General features: G+C 56.3%; 1 protein-coding gene across 9 annotated transcripts in view; it reads left to right on the forward strand.

Moving 5' to 3' along the window:
• Nucleotides 1-15,862, forward strand: part of PACSIN2 (protein kinase C and casein kinase substrate in neurons 2) — a 127,393-nt gene extending 111,531 nt beyond the window's left edge. For all 9 annotated transcript variants that reach the window (XM_048217801.2, XM_057316162.1, XM_026479477.4 and 6 more), the window contains 6 exons: nucleotides 2,483-2,658; nucleotides 4,859-4,979; nucleotides 7,771-7,892; nucleotides 10,047-10,169; nucleotides 10,594-10,790; nucleotides 14,088-15,862. In XM_048217801.2, the coding sequence (XP_048073758.1) occupies nucleotides 2,483-2,658; nucleotides 4,859-4,979; nucleotides 7,771-7,892; nucleotides 10,047-10,169; nucleotides 10,594-10,790; nucleotides 14,088-14,200 (852 nt within the window). In that variant the 3' untranslated portion in view covers nucleotides 14,201-15,862. The remainder of the gene's footprint in view (nucleotides 1-2,482; nucleotides 2,659-4,858; nucleotides 4,980-7,770; nucleotides 7,893-10,046; nucleotides 10,170-10,593; nucleotides 10,791-14,087) is intronic.
• The last annotated feature ends 1,551 nt before the right edge of the window (nucleotides 15,863-17,413 follow it).

A 17,413-nucleotide genomic window follows, 5' to 3' on the forward strand; every position in this document is an offset into this window, starting at 1 on the left:
TGCTGGGGCAGGTCTGTTGGCGAGCCCAGGCCAGGGGTCTGGGGGCATCATGTTGCCACTGGGCACCTCGGGGGCTCGGGGGAGGCTGCTGTGTGTTGCTGAAGTGGTTGCCCTGTGCCGCTCTAACGGTGCCCGCAGGCACTGGGTGCTTAACCCACAGCTGCATGTCTTGAGGCCACTGAGCTGGTGATCACACACAGGGCCTCACACGTGTAGACACGGGGCAGCTCATGATAACGGTGAGTAATCAGAGCAGTTGGTGGCACTCTGTTCCTGCCGGGAATGCCCAAATTCTGGAAGGATCACCTTTTCTTGGGGTCACAGAGGACCCAAGCCCAGTCAGGAGGCTCAGAAGCAGAACGAGGAACAGCATATAAGGGGGGGCTGGGGAGGGGAGGCTCCAGGTAGTGGGTGGGGCCTGTCAGGGAAGTCTTCGAGAAGAGGGGTCTCTGGAGCGTAAAGGGGAGTTTTTCCAGGGCATGAGTCACAGAAGGGTGTCTGGGAGGGAAGCAGTGTAGACAGTGAGTAGATTTGGAGTCTCTCGTGAGGGCAGAGCTGCTCCAGAGGTGGCCAGGGCTGGGGTCCTGAGACATGGCTTTGACCCTGAAGGCGGGAGGCTCAGCCCTTCCTCAGAAATCCACACTGTCGTCAGGGACAGAAAAGCGAAGTTCCTGGGTGGCCAGCCCTTCTGCCCATGAGTCCCCCATTTCTCAGGGTCTCCATAGTGGGAAGGCTTACAGTAAATACGCCCCCAGCCATGCCATTCCTCACTGTGTCCCAGGAGGCTCCTATGGTCCTACCCTATTTCCTTTCTGGTAAAACCCCTTCTCGAGGACAGTCTTGGACTGAACGGCTGTGTAGGGGGTGCGGTGGGCTGGGGGACATGGGAACTAGGGCTTTTTTGAGTGCCTACTTCATGCAGCTTGGTGCCTGTGGTGTGACCCCTCATTTAAATATCAGAATGCCGGGGGGCCTGGGTGGCTCAGTCGTTAAGCGTCTGCCGTCGGCTCAGGGTGTGATCCCAGGGTCCTGGGATTGAGCCCCGCATCAGTCTCCCTGCTCCGCTGGGAGCCTGCTTCTTCCTCTCCCACTCCCCCTGCTTGTGTTCCCTCTCTCGCTGGCTGTCTCTCTGTCAAATAAATAAAATCTTAAAAATGAATAAATAAATAAATATATATATATCAGAATGCTGTGAGTAGAAGTTGCAGGCATGGGGGGCTCAGCTCCATACCATGCAAGAAAGTGAGTCAAATGAATGTTTGGGTTTCCCAGTGCATATCAATCTGTGCTTATGCTATAGTGTGATTTATTAAGTGTGCAACAGCATTATCTCTAAAAACGATCTATAAACCTTAATTAGAAAATACTTTATTGCTAAGAAATGCTAACCATCATCTGAGATTTCATTGAGTCATTGTCACTAATCAAAGATCACCATGACAAATGTAATAATAAAGATGAAAACTTGAGATACTGAGAGAATTACCAAAATGTGACCAGAGACACAGAGCGAGCAAGTGCTATTGGAGAAATGGCACCGGGAGACCTGCTCCATGCAGGGTTGCCACAAACCTTTGGTCCATAAAACACGCAATACTGTGGAGCGCCATAAAACGAGGTTTTCCTGTACCTCGTTTTCTGCAGGGGGAAGTGAGGCTGTAAGAAATTCAGGTGCCAGGACTCGCCCCCAGGTCTGTCTGGCACTCAGACCCCATGATCTTGCCCGGAGGTATCTGCTGAGTCACCACTGCTGTGGGCAAGGTCCGAGGCTCAAGGGGGACCCAGCACGGCCCTTCCCCGGGGAGAGAGGACACGATGGATGCCGTGGGCAGGAGTCAGTGTGGCAGTGCTGCCTGAGACCATGCACCCCGGGCTCCAGAGTGACCGCCCCTCCCCCAGCATCTGCCTGTTTGGGCCTGGTACTAGCTGAGAAGCCTGGCAGATGCCAGGAGTGTGATTTGCGGTTCAGAAGTGGAGGGGCTGGAACTTGAATTTGAATTTGAAAGTGGAGTCTGTCAGACTCCAGAGCTTGTGCTCTTTGTGCTTTGGAATGTGAGGCCTGAGAAGCTTTCCCCAAGTGACCTCAGTGGTGGAGGTGGCATCCGAGATGCGCCTGGGATGCCTGGCCATGTGGGGTGGGGAGGGCGTCTTTCTGAGTATTTTCCCAGCCCAGAGTGGGTGGGAGCACCCTTTGGGAGTAGAGGGAGAGCGTGAGTCTTCTGGGCTGGAACCTGAGGAAGTCGATCCTTGGATGCTGGGTCACAGCTCCTCACCCTGCTTATAAAGTCACTCAAAGTGTCTGCTTTAATATTGTCACCTGGTAAGTGGGTCTAGATGCTGATGGATTCAGAAGTGGCAGGAAGGGACAGAAGGCAGGTGAGGAACAGGGTGGTGCAGAGCCTGGCTCGCTTTCTCTCCGACAGAGGGAAGCAGGGTGAATGGAAGTGAACCTTCGTGCTGTTGTGGCTGGATTCTCTTGTAGACCAGAGAGAAGTACGAGAAGTCCTTGAAGGAGCTGGACCAGGGCACGCCGCAGTACATGGAGAACATGGAACAGGTGTTTGAGCAGTGCCAGCAGTTTGAGGAAAAGCGTCTGCGCTTCTTCCGGGAAGTTCTGCTGGAGGTTCAGAAGCACCTAGACCTGTCAAACGTGGCCAGGTAAGTTTCCATTCAGAGGAAGAGCACATCACCATGAGGTCAGTGGAAAGTTGCTTTTGAACAAAGCTCAATCACGGCTCTCCAGACTTGGGATGGCAGTGTTTGTCGGAAGATCATCTCCCTGGGGGCGCCTGGGTAACTGTCAGTTAAGCATCTGACTCTTGATTTCAGCTCAGGTCATGATCTCAGGGGCATGAGATCAAGCCCCATGTTAGGCTCTGTGCTCAGGAGGGAGTCCCCTTGGAATTCTCTGTCTCTCCCTCTGCCCCTCCCCCCACTCTCTCTCAAATAAATAAATAAATCTAAAAAAAAAAAAAGGCTCTTCCCCCTGGTTAAGTCCTTCTGCCCAGGGAGGGACCTTGTGCTGAGCCTGTCTGTAGCTGCGGGGTCGGCCTGTGCCAGGTGTCCCACTGCCCGGGATGGCTGATTGCTGGCCTGAGCTGGGCGGCCGCCACGCCATAAGGTGGGCCATCCACTGCCGGCTCTGAGTACAACACTCTAGGTCCAGGTAGGAAGGAAGGGCCGCAGCTTGGACCAGCCACAGTTGGCATATTTGAAATCAAGCCAGGAACATTTCTCGGTGTTTCCTGGGTTGGTGTGCCCCGCCCTTGGTACTGTCTTACTTTGAAGCCCTTCCAGAAGCCCCTCCTTTCAGAGCAGCTGGCTGCCCGCTCAGTCCTTGGCTTCTCAGGGGCCCCTTGGACAGCACATGCCCTCCGAGACTCAGCTCTGGATCATGACGTGGAGGCTGTGATATTTCTTCTGCATTTGCTTTGTCTTTGGTCCCACAATGCCTTCACTGGGGCAGAGGTCTGGGCTAACCATGGATGGGGACTTCAGTCATCCATATTGCAGAGCCGTGTAGAAATGACTCACAACTAAGGCTTGTCGTTCATAGGAAATTACATTCTCTTTGTCTCCTGTACAATACAGCGGAAAGGAACAATTATTGTACAGCTGCTCTGCCAGTATTTAATTAGTGCTTATGACAGTCTATAAAGTGGGTGGCATTATTCCCTGTCTCACCGATGGGGAAACTGAGGCAGGTTGTGGTGGCCTGACTTGCCCGGGGCTGCACGGCGGGCTGGGGTGGGGCGGGCTGTGCCCGTTATGTGCATGCTTGTCCTTGGCCGGCATGCCCGGCCTCACTGAGTCCTCGACGCCAGCCCGGGGAGTAGATGGCTGAGTAGTGTCCCTGGGCTGCCGTACCAAAGTACCGAAGACCCGTGGCTTACGACAGCAGAAATTTGTTCTCGCTCAGCTTGGACATGGGAAGCATGAAATCAAGGTGTTGGCAGGGCCGTGCTCCCTCTGAGGCTCTTGGGAGGATGGTTGCAGCTGTCAGTCTGTCTGCTGTCAGTTGTTGGCTTGTAGACACTTCGCCTCTGTCACATGGCCATCTTCTCTGTATGTCTTCACCTACCCTTCCCTCCGTGTGTGTCTGCGTGTCTCCATTTCTCCTTTCTTATGAAAAGGTGCCCATAGATTAGGGCCCACCCCAACGACCTCATTTTAACCTGATTACTTCTATAAAGACCCCATTTTGAAATAAAATCACATTCTAGGGTACTGGGGGTCAGGACTTTAACATACCGTGTGTGGAAGACGCACTTCAATTTATACCAGAGGGCACTGTGCCTACTCAACAGAGGAGGAAATGGAGACCCAGGGAGGGAAATGGCTTGCCCGCCATATAGATGAGAAAGGAAAACACTAGACCCCTCAGGGATGCATGCTCCTGTCCTTCGTGGTCTGCTTCCTAGGATGGTGAGCTGGTGAGCGCTGGGCAGCCTTCATTTACGGCTTTTGCACATCTGAGTGTAGACCTTCCAGCTTTTTTGAAGGGATGAGGGGGAACTTTCCTGACACTCGGTTCTGGACCTGCTTAAGTGCAGCCACAGAGATCGGTGTCCATGCGGCCGACATGCCGTCACGTTCCTCATTATCTGACACAGAGCACTGCTCTCCCACCCGGTTTGATTTAAAGCCAGTTCGTGGGAAGCCAAAGCTGTGTCTGCTGTGCACACTGAGGCCACATCATCATCCAGCCGAGCCGGGCAGAGCGTCCTGGTCCGTGCTAGGAAGCTGACTCTGGTGTGGCTGGAGCCCACGCTCCTACTGTGGCCAGGCTCCGGGCTGGGATGAATGGTGGCCATCCCTGTCTTCCAAGAGAGTCACACATCTCCTCTCCCTGGTGTAGCTACAAGAACATTTACCGAGACCTGGAGCAGAGCATCAAAGCCGCCGATGCGGTGGAGGACCTGCGGTGGTTCCGAGCCAACCACGGGCCAGGCATGTCCATGAACTGGCCACAGTTTGAGGTAAGAGGAGGCTGTGCCCATGACCCCATTGGTCTGGCAGGGGCCGGGACCCCCATTGAGGCGTATGCTCTCTTTTTCGTTCGAACTCGGTGTTGGCCTTTGCCCTGTTCATGAGGCAGCCTTTAAGTATGGCTACTCTGGAATCCAGGTCAGTGCTGAGAGTCCCGAGGGCACTGCTGAAGGGCCTTAATCTCAGTGAAGGTGCAATTAGGTTCTTTCTTGTTGAAAACTTTGATGGTCCTTTATTGACCGTTGGCATTCTCTTCTCGGTGATGAGTCCCAGGAGCTGCCCAGTTCCCTGCACCCCCGCAGGCTGGCTGCAAAGGGAGCTGCCACAGTGCATACCAGGCCTGGCGGGCCTCAGGTCAGGGGTGGCGAGGGGTGGGCGGGGTGTGGGTATGTGTAGCTCTTCTTACCCTTCACACGAGGGACTCTTCCTTGTTTCAGGCAGTAAATTCAGCTAATTTTGGTTCAGGATTAACTTTTCTCTTTTCCTGATTTCATGGGTCTGAGGCTTCCAGTATCTTTACATGCAAAATGTGAGGGCCTGGGGATCTCGGGTCTCTTCCAGCCGTAGGCCTGGGTCACCAGGCCCCGCTGCCCCTCCCACCCACACCGAGTCCTGCCACCCTGTTCTCTGAGGGCAAGGATTCTCCCCACCTTGTGGTAAAGGAGGGGCCAGGAAAGGCTCGGCTGCTGCCTTCCAGGGAGGACACCTTGTGTGAGGGCCAAGGGGCTTCTCCCGCCCTAGTGGGCGCCAGAGCACCGGCTGCGCTGATGTCTGGTCTCACCACTTGGCAGCTGTGGGACGCTCAGCAAGTCATTTGTTTCCGTGTAAAAATGGGAATAACAACAGCACCCATCTCCTCTGACAGCTGGGAGTCCATGCTGGTCATTGGCCCCCTCTTCGCTTACAGTTGTGTCCTTCCTCACACATGTGCCTCTGTCTTCTGGAGCTTCTCAAGAAAGTTGCTCCGATGACAGTGTAGGTCCCTGCAGCTGAGCACACCCCCTGCTCTTTCAGACATCTGCTCCCAACAGGAGGCCAAGAGCAGACTGGACCCCTTCCACAGAGGCACCAGGACAAAGTAGAGGCCCAGGGCCCTCCGAGTGGAAGTGGCCCTAGAGGGGAAAGCACAGAGCCTACCCCGCCCCCGGCGAGGGTGCACTGGAAGAAGGGAGTTCCGCGTATGGAGTGGGATTTCACCCTGCAGGGAGTGTATACTGCTCCGGGGTGGGAGAGGAGCTCGGGAAGCCTCCTCTGATGTGCACCCCTTCCCCAGTCCCTTGTGGTTGTCCACCAATACCCAGAGAGTGGAATAGTCTGGGAAGGGAGACCTAACAGGCTGTCTCACTGGGATGGGCGTCCCGGCCAGAGCCCACCGTGGCCCTTCTCTCGTGGATCCTGCAGGCCGGGAAGCAGCATCCACTCATGGCCTGTGCTTACGGTTCTTTAGAGGATCATGGTTGACTTTCTCTAATAAAATTATTTGTTTTTATTTTCCATGCTGCAGGATGAAGTAAGTTCCTACTTTCTGGCTAATGTATAATCCCAAACCTCCTGCAGTGTGTGTCCGGCCCGCATGGGTCGGTGTGGGGTCCACAGCCTGGTTCTGACAGCGCGGGCCAGCAAAAGACGCGTGGCAGCCATGCTGCCCTGCTGTTGGTTGGCCGCACTAACAGCTGGCCCTTCCTTCCCAAGCCGGCCGGGTGTGGATCCCGTGGGCCCTAAGGGAGTCACCCAGTCAGGACAGACTTATAATATTCACGTGGTCGCTCCGAGTCAACTTACTTCAGTTGAGAAAATAATGGAAAAACAAATAGGTGACCAGGGTCTGTAGTCAGGGGCCCAGGTCTGCCACCAACTGTGTGTGGGCCAGTCACCTTTTCTTTCTGGGCCTCAGTTTTCTTGTCTCACAAGTTGGCAGGTTAGACTTGATGTTTCTAAGATGGCTTCTAACCCGGGCCAAGCTGTGGACTCAGTCACACCAAGGGTTAATTCAGTTAAGGTTGTTTGGCGATGGGTGGGGTCCGGAAGGAGAATTGGTTAACCGTATGCACACACACACCTTTCTGGGAGATGATGTCATCGCCCCTTCCTTTAACCCACTTCCAGTGTTTCTCAGTGCACTTGATAAAAGCTGTGTACATGCTGGGAAACTGGTGAACCTTTGAGGAGGTCAGCGCTTTGCTTTGCTCTGTTAGTCCCACAGCCTGTGCTACCATTGAGGGCGCCAGTCCCTGGAGACCTGCATGGTGGGCTAGCTTCCCTGCCCCCCCCCCGGTCATGTGACATCCAACCCCTGTGGTGTGCGGTCCCCATGGCGCAGGCTTGCTCAGGCCCTGCGGCCAGCTCTCCTGCCCAGCTGGGAGCCAGAAACAGTTCAGGGAAAGATGGGAACTATCCCGTCTGCTTTGGAAGGCTCAAGGAAAGCTGGTGAGGCCTCTGGCGACCCCTGCTGGCCAGAGGTGGCTGGAGGTTTAGTGTCCTAGGGGCCAGGGCAGAATGAGGAAGTTAGTTCCTGGACATCTGAGTGCTGGCTGGGCAGACTCTCCTTCTGGAGACTAGGCCTCCACAGGCTGGAGTCCCCGCCTGTAGCAGTGAGGAGGGGGTAGCGGGAGGGTGTCAGGAACCTGAGGTTGGCTAGGAAACAAAGCAAACCGAGGCCGCGGGGCTCCGTGTCACATATTGTGCAGGGCAGGCCACTGGCCTTCTGGCTGGTGTGTTAAACTGATGTGGCCTCAAACAAACAAACTTCCCCATTTCTCTCCCTCGCTGCCTGCTGCCCAGGAGTGGTCCGCAGACCTGAATCGAACTCTCAGCCGGAGAGAGAAGAAGAAGGCTGCTGATGGCGTCACCCTGACAGGCATCAACCAGACGGGCGACCAGGCTCTGCAGAACAAGCCCAGCAGGTGGGTGCTGCAGCAGCCTCCGTCCCCTGGGATAGGTCCCCCAGTCCTCTGTGTGGGCCGGACGCTCCCAGCCTGGGCACCTGGGAGACTCCCCAGTGAGGCCTTGCAGGGAACCCCACAGGTGTCTTTCCAGATGTTCCTTGGGTATCCAAACTCTGCTGGGCAGTGGCCCAAAGGCATTTCTGGGGAGGATCATCAGCTCACCTGATGCTAGAGCTGTGGAAAGATCCAGAGAAGGGAGCCTTTGCCACAGACATGCTTTGGGCCCCAAGTGAGGGCAAGATGTGGTGTCAGGTACTGGTCACTGTGTGTCCCCAAGTAGTGCCCACTGGCAGGTGGAGGTCACTGTCGATGCCGTCCTTTGGGCGGGTTCTGGTATCCTAGCCAGGTTTGTACTTCCTTGTCCTGTATGCAGGTGCCTGATTTGGTTGGGGAGGGGAGGAGTGCAGAAGATCATTGTCAAGTGTCCCCCCTTTTCAAGTCACCTCTTTGGTGAGAGGGTTGGTTATTTTATTTCTGATTTAGTTGTTTGCTGAAACCAAGTTTGGGTAGAAAAAGTGGCACTGAGGTCATTAGAACCTCCTGGAAAGTGTGTGCTAGATGAGGCCTGCCCCCGGGCCTCCGAGTCCCAGCAGATAGCGTTACTATCCTCCGCAGAGCTGAGGCCGCCAGCCGCCTCTCCCTGGAAGCCACTCCTGCCTTGCAGGCTCTGCGGCCAGAGGCGGCCATGCCACGAGAAGTAATAATACAGCTCAGGGTTGCCGTTTCTGAGGAGGGTCAGCACAGGTTCTGGAGGCCTTTCTGGAGCCCCAGGCACTGAAGGCCCTACATGGGCTCCCTGGCCAGACACAGCCAGTTGTCATTCAGCTGCCGTGTCTCTGTCTGGGCAGTGGGCTCGGTAAGGTGACCAGAGCAGTAAGCACCGTCCTAGGGATGAGGCCGGCACTTGGGTGACTAGGGCAGGGCTGGGGGGGGGAACGGGACACCACCCCAGGGCTCAGGAGGGTCTAGGAGAGTGTAGGCAGGCCAGGGCTGCTGCACAAATTCAGCTTCCCAGCACCAGCCTCCCCTCAGAAAGAGAAAGGTAACAGGGAGGGAGGAGGGCCTAGTGGTCTCAGACACGTGGCTCGGGCGTAGGCAGTAGGCAGCCTTGGGTCCGGTGCCTCTCGCCAGACCTGAAGCCATAAGGCAGCTGCTGGCCACTCGGGGTCAGTGGTGGTGTTTGAGGCATTTCCTCTCCTCTCCCCCCCCCCCCCCCCAGCTCTGTCTGAGCCGTCCATGCAGCACTCTGAATGCCAGCGGCTTGCAGCCCTGACTCACAGGCTAGAGGTGGAGCGGGCCCCGCCAGCCCTGCTTTGCAGCTGATCCCTGCTGTGGTGCTAGGGCTCGTAGGGGCCCGTCTGATTTCTTTACCGTCTTGCTCCACACCTGGCACCCACCATCGCTGCATCCTGGCTGTCAACCGTCAGCCTGGGCCCGGGTCAGATTTCTGTCCGCTCCGTCCCCTCTAGGCCAGCACACAGTGGGCGGCTGATACGGTTATGCGGACGGATGTTCTCTCTCTGGAGCATGAAGGGCGTCCTTCTGTTTTAGAAAGTGTTGTTCAGTGGGCTTTGGTGCTGATTTTGGAAGCTCTAGCCCCAGAAGAAGCAAGGAGGAGGCCACTGGAGCCTTTGTAGCCAGAAGGAGGGGATGCTGTGCTGTGGGGTCTGGAGAGTTCCAGGAGCCTCCCTCCTGCTCTCAACAGCGGGGCTCCCAGCCTCTAGAGCCCCACAGGCCGGCTGCCAGCTCACAGCATCAGGAAGGGGGGCCAAGTGGGGAGGACTGTGGGGAGAAGCCGCCATCCCAGACGTCACTTGTGCTCCAGCGGCCGCCTGTCCGCACCCCGGGTCTCCTGTTCAGGATAGACTGTGTCCAGAGGCAAGAGAGGAAATGGATGTATTCTCTCTTAGCTGTTTAAAGTGTGTTTATTCACCAAAATATTACTAAGTGTTTTTGCTAAACCAGTCTTTCTGCTCGAACAACGTATCGTCCTCTGGCAAGGAGCTGCTCTGTCCCTTCAGACTCTGGCCCTGTGAACCTGCAGCTGGGAGCACCAGGACTGGGGGTGGGCACTGAGCTGGGGTCCCCTGAAAGCTCTCTCTCTCCCTGTAGTGACCTTAGTGTCCCGAGCAACCCCGCACGGTCAGCGCAGTCATTGTCCAGCTACAACCCCTTCGAGGATGAGGACGACACGGGGAGCACCGTCAGTGAGAAGGAGGACATTAAGGCCAAAAAGTTGGTGAACAAACGTTTCCTCTGGTTTCCACCTCGCTCGCTCTCTGTCTCTCCTCTCTCTGTCCAGGCTCTCGCCCCTTTGGCACTCAAAGCAATGCATGAGGCCTGCAGGAGGTGGCCCGGCTGCCAGCTGGTGGACAGTCTCTGGCTTCTCGATTTCTCAGGGAGGGGGGACACCCATTAACAATCTGTGGTTGCTTTTTCTCTGTCCTCCGTTAACCCTCGCCGAGGCCCTGGCACACCACCGCAGGAAGACGGGTGTGCTGGGTGGCCCTGCGGGGAGCCTGACTGCGCTGTGATGCCGAGGGGCTGTGCTCCTGCGGAAGGAGGCCCCCGCCCAGCCCCAGGGCTCCTGGCTCCGGGCAGGGCCTCGTGCCTCTGCCAGCCTCGTGCTCAGGGCCCCCGGGTCAACCCTTTCTTGCAGTGTGAGCAGCTACGAGAAGACCCAGAGCTACCCCACTGACTGGTCAGATGACGAATCCAACAACCCGTTCTCCTCCACGGATGCCAACGGGGACTCCAACCCATTTGACGAGGATGCCACCTCGGGGACAGAAGTACGGGTCCGGGCGCTTTACGACTATGAAGGGCAGGAGCATGATGAGCTGAGCTTCAAGGCGGGTAGGTGGGCTCCCTGGCGGGCATCTGGGGCGGATGCTTCCAACCTGCTGGCGGGAGGGTTTGGGATTTTTTTTTTTTCTTTTTTAAGTCTGGAAAATTCCCACTAGTTCCATTTGTGAGTTCTCCTCCCACATTTCAAAAGCAGCAGATGCTCAGTGCCAAACCTTAGGAGGCACGAGGTGCCCCGGTGCTTTCGCCCGAGGTGCCTGGTCTAGCAGGACTGCGGGCCGCAGGCACGGGGGTAGGAGGTGCTGATCGCCAGCACCAGCCGGCTTTCCCAGGTGCTTTCTGGAAGCAGCCAGCCGTGCGGGTCCCCAAGGGAAGGCTTTCTCCAGAGACCCCCAGCTGGCAGAGGAGCCCTGGGCAAGCCACCTTGCCCAGAGCCCAGCATAGCGCTCGGCACGGCCCCGGGCCACTCGGAGCTGCGTCTCGGGTCCGTGCGCTTTGAGCTTCCTCCCTGCAGTCTGTCGTGTTGTATACATTCTACTGCCAGCATGCCTTTGTGGCCAGGACCCAAAACTTCTGCTTTACAGAACAGTCTGGATCCAGATTACGGGAGCTCTGTGCACACAGACTTTCTAGCCTTTGTCTTTTTTTTTTGTTTTTTTAAATGCTGGTTGCGATTTGCCAAAATGGGTTTCAACCCTCAGTTTGAAAGCACTATCTTAGAGCCCATCAGAGGAAGCTGAAGTGGCCTGGTGCCAAAGTGGGCCCACAGAGCACCAAGTTCTTTCCTTCTGTCTTGCCCCCTCCTTGAAGCCACCCCAGATCCACCGTCCACCCCCTGAATCGGGAGGCTCGGCCAGAACTCAGCCAGCTCAGGCTGAAGTGTGCTCCTCCACTCGGGTTGTGCCTCTGGGACAGACCCCCGTGTCTAGCTGGCTGTGGGGCGGAGGGCCGTGTCCGTGCTCATGGGCCCCTGGCCGGTTTTAGAAAGTTCTTACGCATTTCTTATGCTCCTGCACACATTTGTCCGGTTTTCTGACCTCTAGGGGCCATTTGCCCCCTCCTTTTTCTGTTGATTAATTCATTGTCGTTTCTAATTCTTCTGTCTCACCCGTTGGATTTGTCAGCAGGTTACGGACATATCCTTCTGCTCTGAGTGACAGTTAAAGTTAAAAGGAGACTGACTGAAACCCATGTTTTAAACCACTGGTTTCACATTTTTACAGCTGGAAAGCGTCCCTCTTCACTGTCTGTTTTATACGTTATCTTTACTGTGATGTTTGCCTGGCCAGCGCTGCTTTGTCTGTAGCACACTCCGGTGCCCTCCATCCCTCTGCATCTCAGACACCTGCGGAGCCCTCCCCTGGGCCCTTTCCAGCCCAAGTGAGCATCACAGAGCTGGTCTTACCGTGCACCTGCGAGCCTGGCTGTGTGCAAGGGCGGGATGAGAGAAACGCCAGTTGTCCAGGGACCCACGGGGGCAGGAAGGACAGGAGAAGATGGAGCTTTACCCCTCCTTTTTTTTTTTAAAAAGATTTTATTGGACAGGGGCGCCTGGGTGGCTCAGTCGTTAGGCGTCTGCCTTCGGCTCAGGGCCTGATCCCAGGGTTCTGGGATCGAGCCCCACATCGGGCTCTTCTGCTGGGAGCCTGCTTCTTCCTCTCCCACTCCCCCTGCTTGTGTTCCCTCTCTTGCTGGCTGTCTCTCTCTCTCTCTGTCAAATAAATAAAATATTAAAAAAAAAAAGATTTTATTGGACAGCACAAGCAGGGGAAGCAGCAGAGGGAGAGGGAGAAGCAGGCTCCCCGCTGAGCAGGGAGCCCAAAGCGGGGCTCGATCCCAGGACCCTGAGATCATGACCTGAGCCGAAGGCAGAGGCTTAACCAACTGAGCCACGCAGGCGCCCCTGAGCTTTACCCCTCTTGGCACTCACTTCGCCCCTAGTGTTCACTGATGTTGCTGAGTTATATTTGCACGGGAACTGGTGCTGCCAGAGTGTCCCCAGTGCCGGTCTGTGGCTTAGTGGTCCGTGGCTCAGCAGCTGGAGGAAAAGCCGTCCCTCCCATGGGAGTGACAGCAGCTCTCGCTAACTGGCTGCTCACTGCATGCTGGCCACCCTGGCTCCTTCCCTGCTCTAACACTGAGTCATCCTAGCACCCGGTCCACAGAGGAGGAAACCAGGCCCCAGGGGCGGGGCGCTTTGCCCATGAGCAGCAGCCCTGGATATTGGTCCCACAGGCATCTTCATCAAAATCGCGGCTACACGAAATAGAGACAGGGAAATGCCTAAACACAGCATGACTGCCCAGGGAAGAAATTGCAACTAAGCCTGCAAAGGGAACCAAAATGCCAATGAGAAATACAAAGCTTCAAGCTAAACAAAAGGCAAAAACTGTCCTAGGGCTAAGTCTTCCACCCGTTCCCTGCTCCCTGTTCCCCAGAAGGCCCAAGTTATGGGGTTCCCACAGCGCCCCTGCAGGCAGTCACAGGCCAGAGCCCCAGGTGGCTCCTTGCCTGGCCCCTGGTGCTGGATTGCTCTGTCCTCTGTGAATGGGAGATGCCAGACCCAGACCTTCCACCAGCACGGCCCTGACCGCACCTTTGGTCTCTGTTGCCCCCGTCTGTCTCCTTGAAGGACCAGGGCTCTGTCTATCCCCCCGTCATCAGTGTTCCTCCCCCACTACCTGGGCCCAGCCTGAAGTAGGGGTTCCTTCATGTCTGAACAGACGAGACGAATCAAACCACAGTAACACAAAGCCATGGGGAGATTCCAGAACTATGCCGATGGCTTCCATCTCAGTGTTGAGAGGGGTTGATTTCTTTAAGTCAGAGGATAAATGCCCTGAGCTGGGGGCTGGGGATAGAGTGATGGGTCCCTGCCCCTCCCACAGCCTTCTCTGGACAAAGAAGAAATGAACACACTGGCTTAGGGCAACAAGTGCTGGAGCAGAGATCAAAGATTGAGCGGTCTTGGGGCCTGGGAAGGAGGAGGACAGCAGGAGAGGGTGGTGACGGGGGTGTCTTGGGCCCTTTAAAAGCATTCCTCTGCCCTGACCTGGAACAGTCAGGAAGCACAGGGCCTGTGGCATTGAATTCTGCAGTCCCTGAGCGGGATGGTGGTCTTGAGACCTCTCAGGGGCTCCTATGGCTGGCTGAAAGAGCAGCTTAAAATGCAACTTAGTCGGGAAATAACCAGGTCTGGCCCAAGAGAATCCCTGCCCCTCCCACCCAAGTTAGAGACCCTCTGTGGGCGAGGGGTGGGGGCTAAGCCACAAGGACACTCTGACCAGGTGTCGGGTGGTCTGCGTGTCACCGCCTGCTCACCAGGACTGCTTCCTTCTTGTCTTGAAGGGGACGAGCTGACCAAGATAGAGGACGAGGATGAACAGGGCTGGTGCAAGGGACGCTTGGACAACGGGCAGGTCGGCCTGTACCCAGCCAATTACGTCGAGGCGATCCAGTGACGGGCCAGCCGGCTGGCTGGCGGAGAGTGGAGGCAGGGGCCCCAGGAGCTCCGTTGGCCGTCAGCCCCAGGCAGCGGCACTCCGGCAGCAGCCGGCTGTGTGAGCATCCGCTCCTTTTCCTGTAACATGATGGCTCCGTTGCTCTTGGCTTCATGGTGTCTCTCGGAGGCAGACGAGCTGGTCGTTTCACCTGGGACTCGGCACCTTTCCGCACGCGGTGCAGACGGAGAGGTCTGATCGCAGGAAGACAGTACAACAGAACTCGCCCCGTCCCCTCATCCTGCTCACTGCGCGTGTTGGCTTATCATGGATCTGTCTGTTCTTGACCTTGTCTTTCCTCCTCTCCTCTGAGTCACTGGTGGGTCCCACTGATTCTTGTCCCACTGATCACTTCCTCTGATGAGTCCCATCACCCGCACCGTAAATGAACAAACGTACCTGCCATATTCTGAGTGAAGACGTTGAGGTTTATAATTTAAAGGCTGTGTACAGTTATACTTTTTATAGACCTGTTCTTCCATTCATTTATACTTCAATTATGGCACAGATTGATATACACCCGTCTTAAGGATATCTCTCCGCGCTGCGCTGTCCCTCAGCCGGGCCACGCCGGGGGCAAGCCGGGGGCAAGCCGCAGCTCCGAGACGGGCGCTGCTCGAGGCCGGAGAGCGCAGGGGAGGGTGCGAGCGCGTTCGGCTGGGTGTCTGTCCTGAGCGCCCTCCGCACGCGGGGCACCCGCTGTGACTTCCGGCAGTAACCCTTAGGTAGTACTCCAGATGTCCCCATATTTAAAAACTATTTTCATTCTATTTGTGTTTAAAACTTTATTCTTGCAAATTAACAATTTTATCAGTGGTTCGAAAGGTTAAAAAGTAAGAAGCTAACTTCTCAAGCACACGCATCCGTAGATGGAGATGCTTCCTGTTAGATTGTCGTGTCTTGGTGTATATCTGTACATATTATTTGATATTCAGAGAATCTAAAGAGTCTGTCTACTGTTTTAATGAGATTTAATGGCTTTTGACAGTGGGTTTAATTTGTAAACTGCTTGAAGACTGTGACATTCGGGCACAGGCCTGGCTGGTCAGCTGGGCCTCCCCTGGGCTCCGGGCGCGGGCCTGGGCCTCTCTGGAGTGGAGACCGCTGTGGGGAAGCCTGTCTTCGCTGGCCAGCTGTGGTCCGCCTTCTGACCAGCCTTAGTCCTTTCCGTAGCAGACACTGGAAAACCTCCCGCGTGTTCCCAGCGGCTGCAGCTCCCAGCCCGCCCAGGTCCTCGCGAGCACTCGAAGGCCGGGGCTCTCCCCAGGGCACCGGGCTCTCTCTGAGCGGCCTGAGTGCCCAGGAGCAGGTGTGCCGGGGCAGGAGCCACACTGTAATCACAGGGCGGGGAGGGGGACGGCGGGAAAACCTTTATTTGTGTAACTCAGACATCGGTGAAGTGGCCGCCGCCATCACGAGCTATGCATTTTCTTGGTGTTTCCAGTGAGCCTGATGTCTTGTTTGGAAAGTGGACGTGCGCCTGTGTTTGTCATGAAAACTTACCAGCAGAAATCCTCATTCCTTTGCTACAGATTTACCAAAAATTGTCAAGTCTTTTAAGTTGGGAGTTTCTTTAAATGTCTAGTATTTTAGAAAAAAAGAATCAATAAACAGTTGATCTCATGAGTGTGACTGTTCCAGAGCCGTGCGTCCCTCACGCTCACGTCGGCTGGTGGCTGTGTCTTCGTCAGCATTTCCCAGACGTGGAGCCGGGCGAAGGTCCGCGTGGACTGCCAATCCAGAGGCTGGGGTTTTGAGGCACCTGAGCCCCTCGAGATTCCCCTCCCCCTGAAACCTGGCACTCTGTGGCCCGGGCTTCCCCAGTGTAGACAGCAGGCTGGCAGCACCTCCTTCCCCGAGGCCCAAACAGCAGGACCAGATGAGAGACCATCCATCACCTGGGCTTCTTTGAACACATTCCCTGAGCGCCTGCTGTGCACTGGGCCTGTGCTCTGCTCCTACGGTATCTGCAAATAACATGCCCATCTCCAGGGGCGCCTGGGGGGCTCCGTTGGTTAAGGGTCTGCCTTTGGCTCAGGTCGTGATCCCGGGGTCCTGGGATCAAGTCCTGTATCGGGGTCCTTGCTCAGTGGGGAGCCTGCTTCTCCCTCTCCCTCTGCCTCTTCCCCCGGCTTGCCAGCTTGTGCTCGCTCTCTCCCTCCCTCTCCCTCTTCTCTCTCTCTTCCTCCTTCTCATTCTCTCTCGCTCAAATAAAATCTTTAAAAAAAAAAAAAGCATGCCCATCTCCAGACATCCCTGTGTGGGCTGAGTCTCCCTGTTGCCTTTTACAGAGAAGGACACGGAGGCTCCAAGAGCCGTACTCCCCCGAGGAGTCCCGGCTGGTCTGTGGCGCTAAAATCCCTGTGGGATCCTCCACCCTCATTGGGGTGACTTGAGTTGAAAGAAGACCAGGGAAGGCCAGAAAGGAGAGATGTGAGGGCTGTCGCAGCCCGACACACCAAACCCCGGTAAGGCTCGACCAAGAAAGCTGCCCCTTCTGCTCAGCAGGCCCTTGGAGCCAGGAGGAGTGAGGGGGGCAGCGGCCACTGCGGCGCTGCTTTGCCCAGCTCAGGAATGGCAGAGAAGAATCTGTCATGTGATGGGCGGTGGGGTCCCTGCTCTCCGCCTAGGAGGATTTGGAGCCCCTCAGAGCTGCCCGCGGCCCAGGGCAGACACCGGCGCCTGCCTCCCCGGCCTCAGGCTGCCACAGACACGAGGTAGGACGGGGCCGAGGGACGGGTCCGAGTGGGCTCCTGGTTCCCGCAGCGTGAGCTAGGCCAGCCGGTCCTGGGCACTTGGTGAGCTCATGTGCTGTCATGACCGCTGCAGGGGAGGCTGGAGTCACCCCAATTCACAGAAGAGGACACGGAAGGTCTGGGAACTCAAGTCCCACAGCTTGCCCGAAGTCCCATGACAGAACTACAGGATTCTCAAGGACAAGCCCTTCCTTGTTCCCCCCACTGGCAGATAAGGGTGGGGGGGAGGTGAGGAGGAACCCTCCAAAGTCAGAATAAAACCACCTCTGCGGGGCCCCTTCCCAGCCTGTCAGAGCTCCTGCAAGAAATCCTGGAGGGTCCTCACTGCCAGCCTGTCCTCTCCCATCCTGGCCCTCAGGGGCAAGCTCGGGAATCCTAACTCACCCCTCAGCTTCCCCGGGCAAGAGTGGTGCCTGGC

Source organism: Ursus arctos, unplaced genomic scaffold (genome assembly GCF_023065955.2).
Source record: "Ursus arctos isolate Adak ecotype North America unplaced genomic scaffold, UrsArc2.0 scaffold_21, whole genome shotgun sequence".
Lineage (NCBI taxonomy): Eukaryota > Metazoa > Chordata > Mammalia > Carnivora > Ursidae > Ursus > Ursus arctos.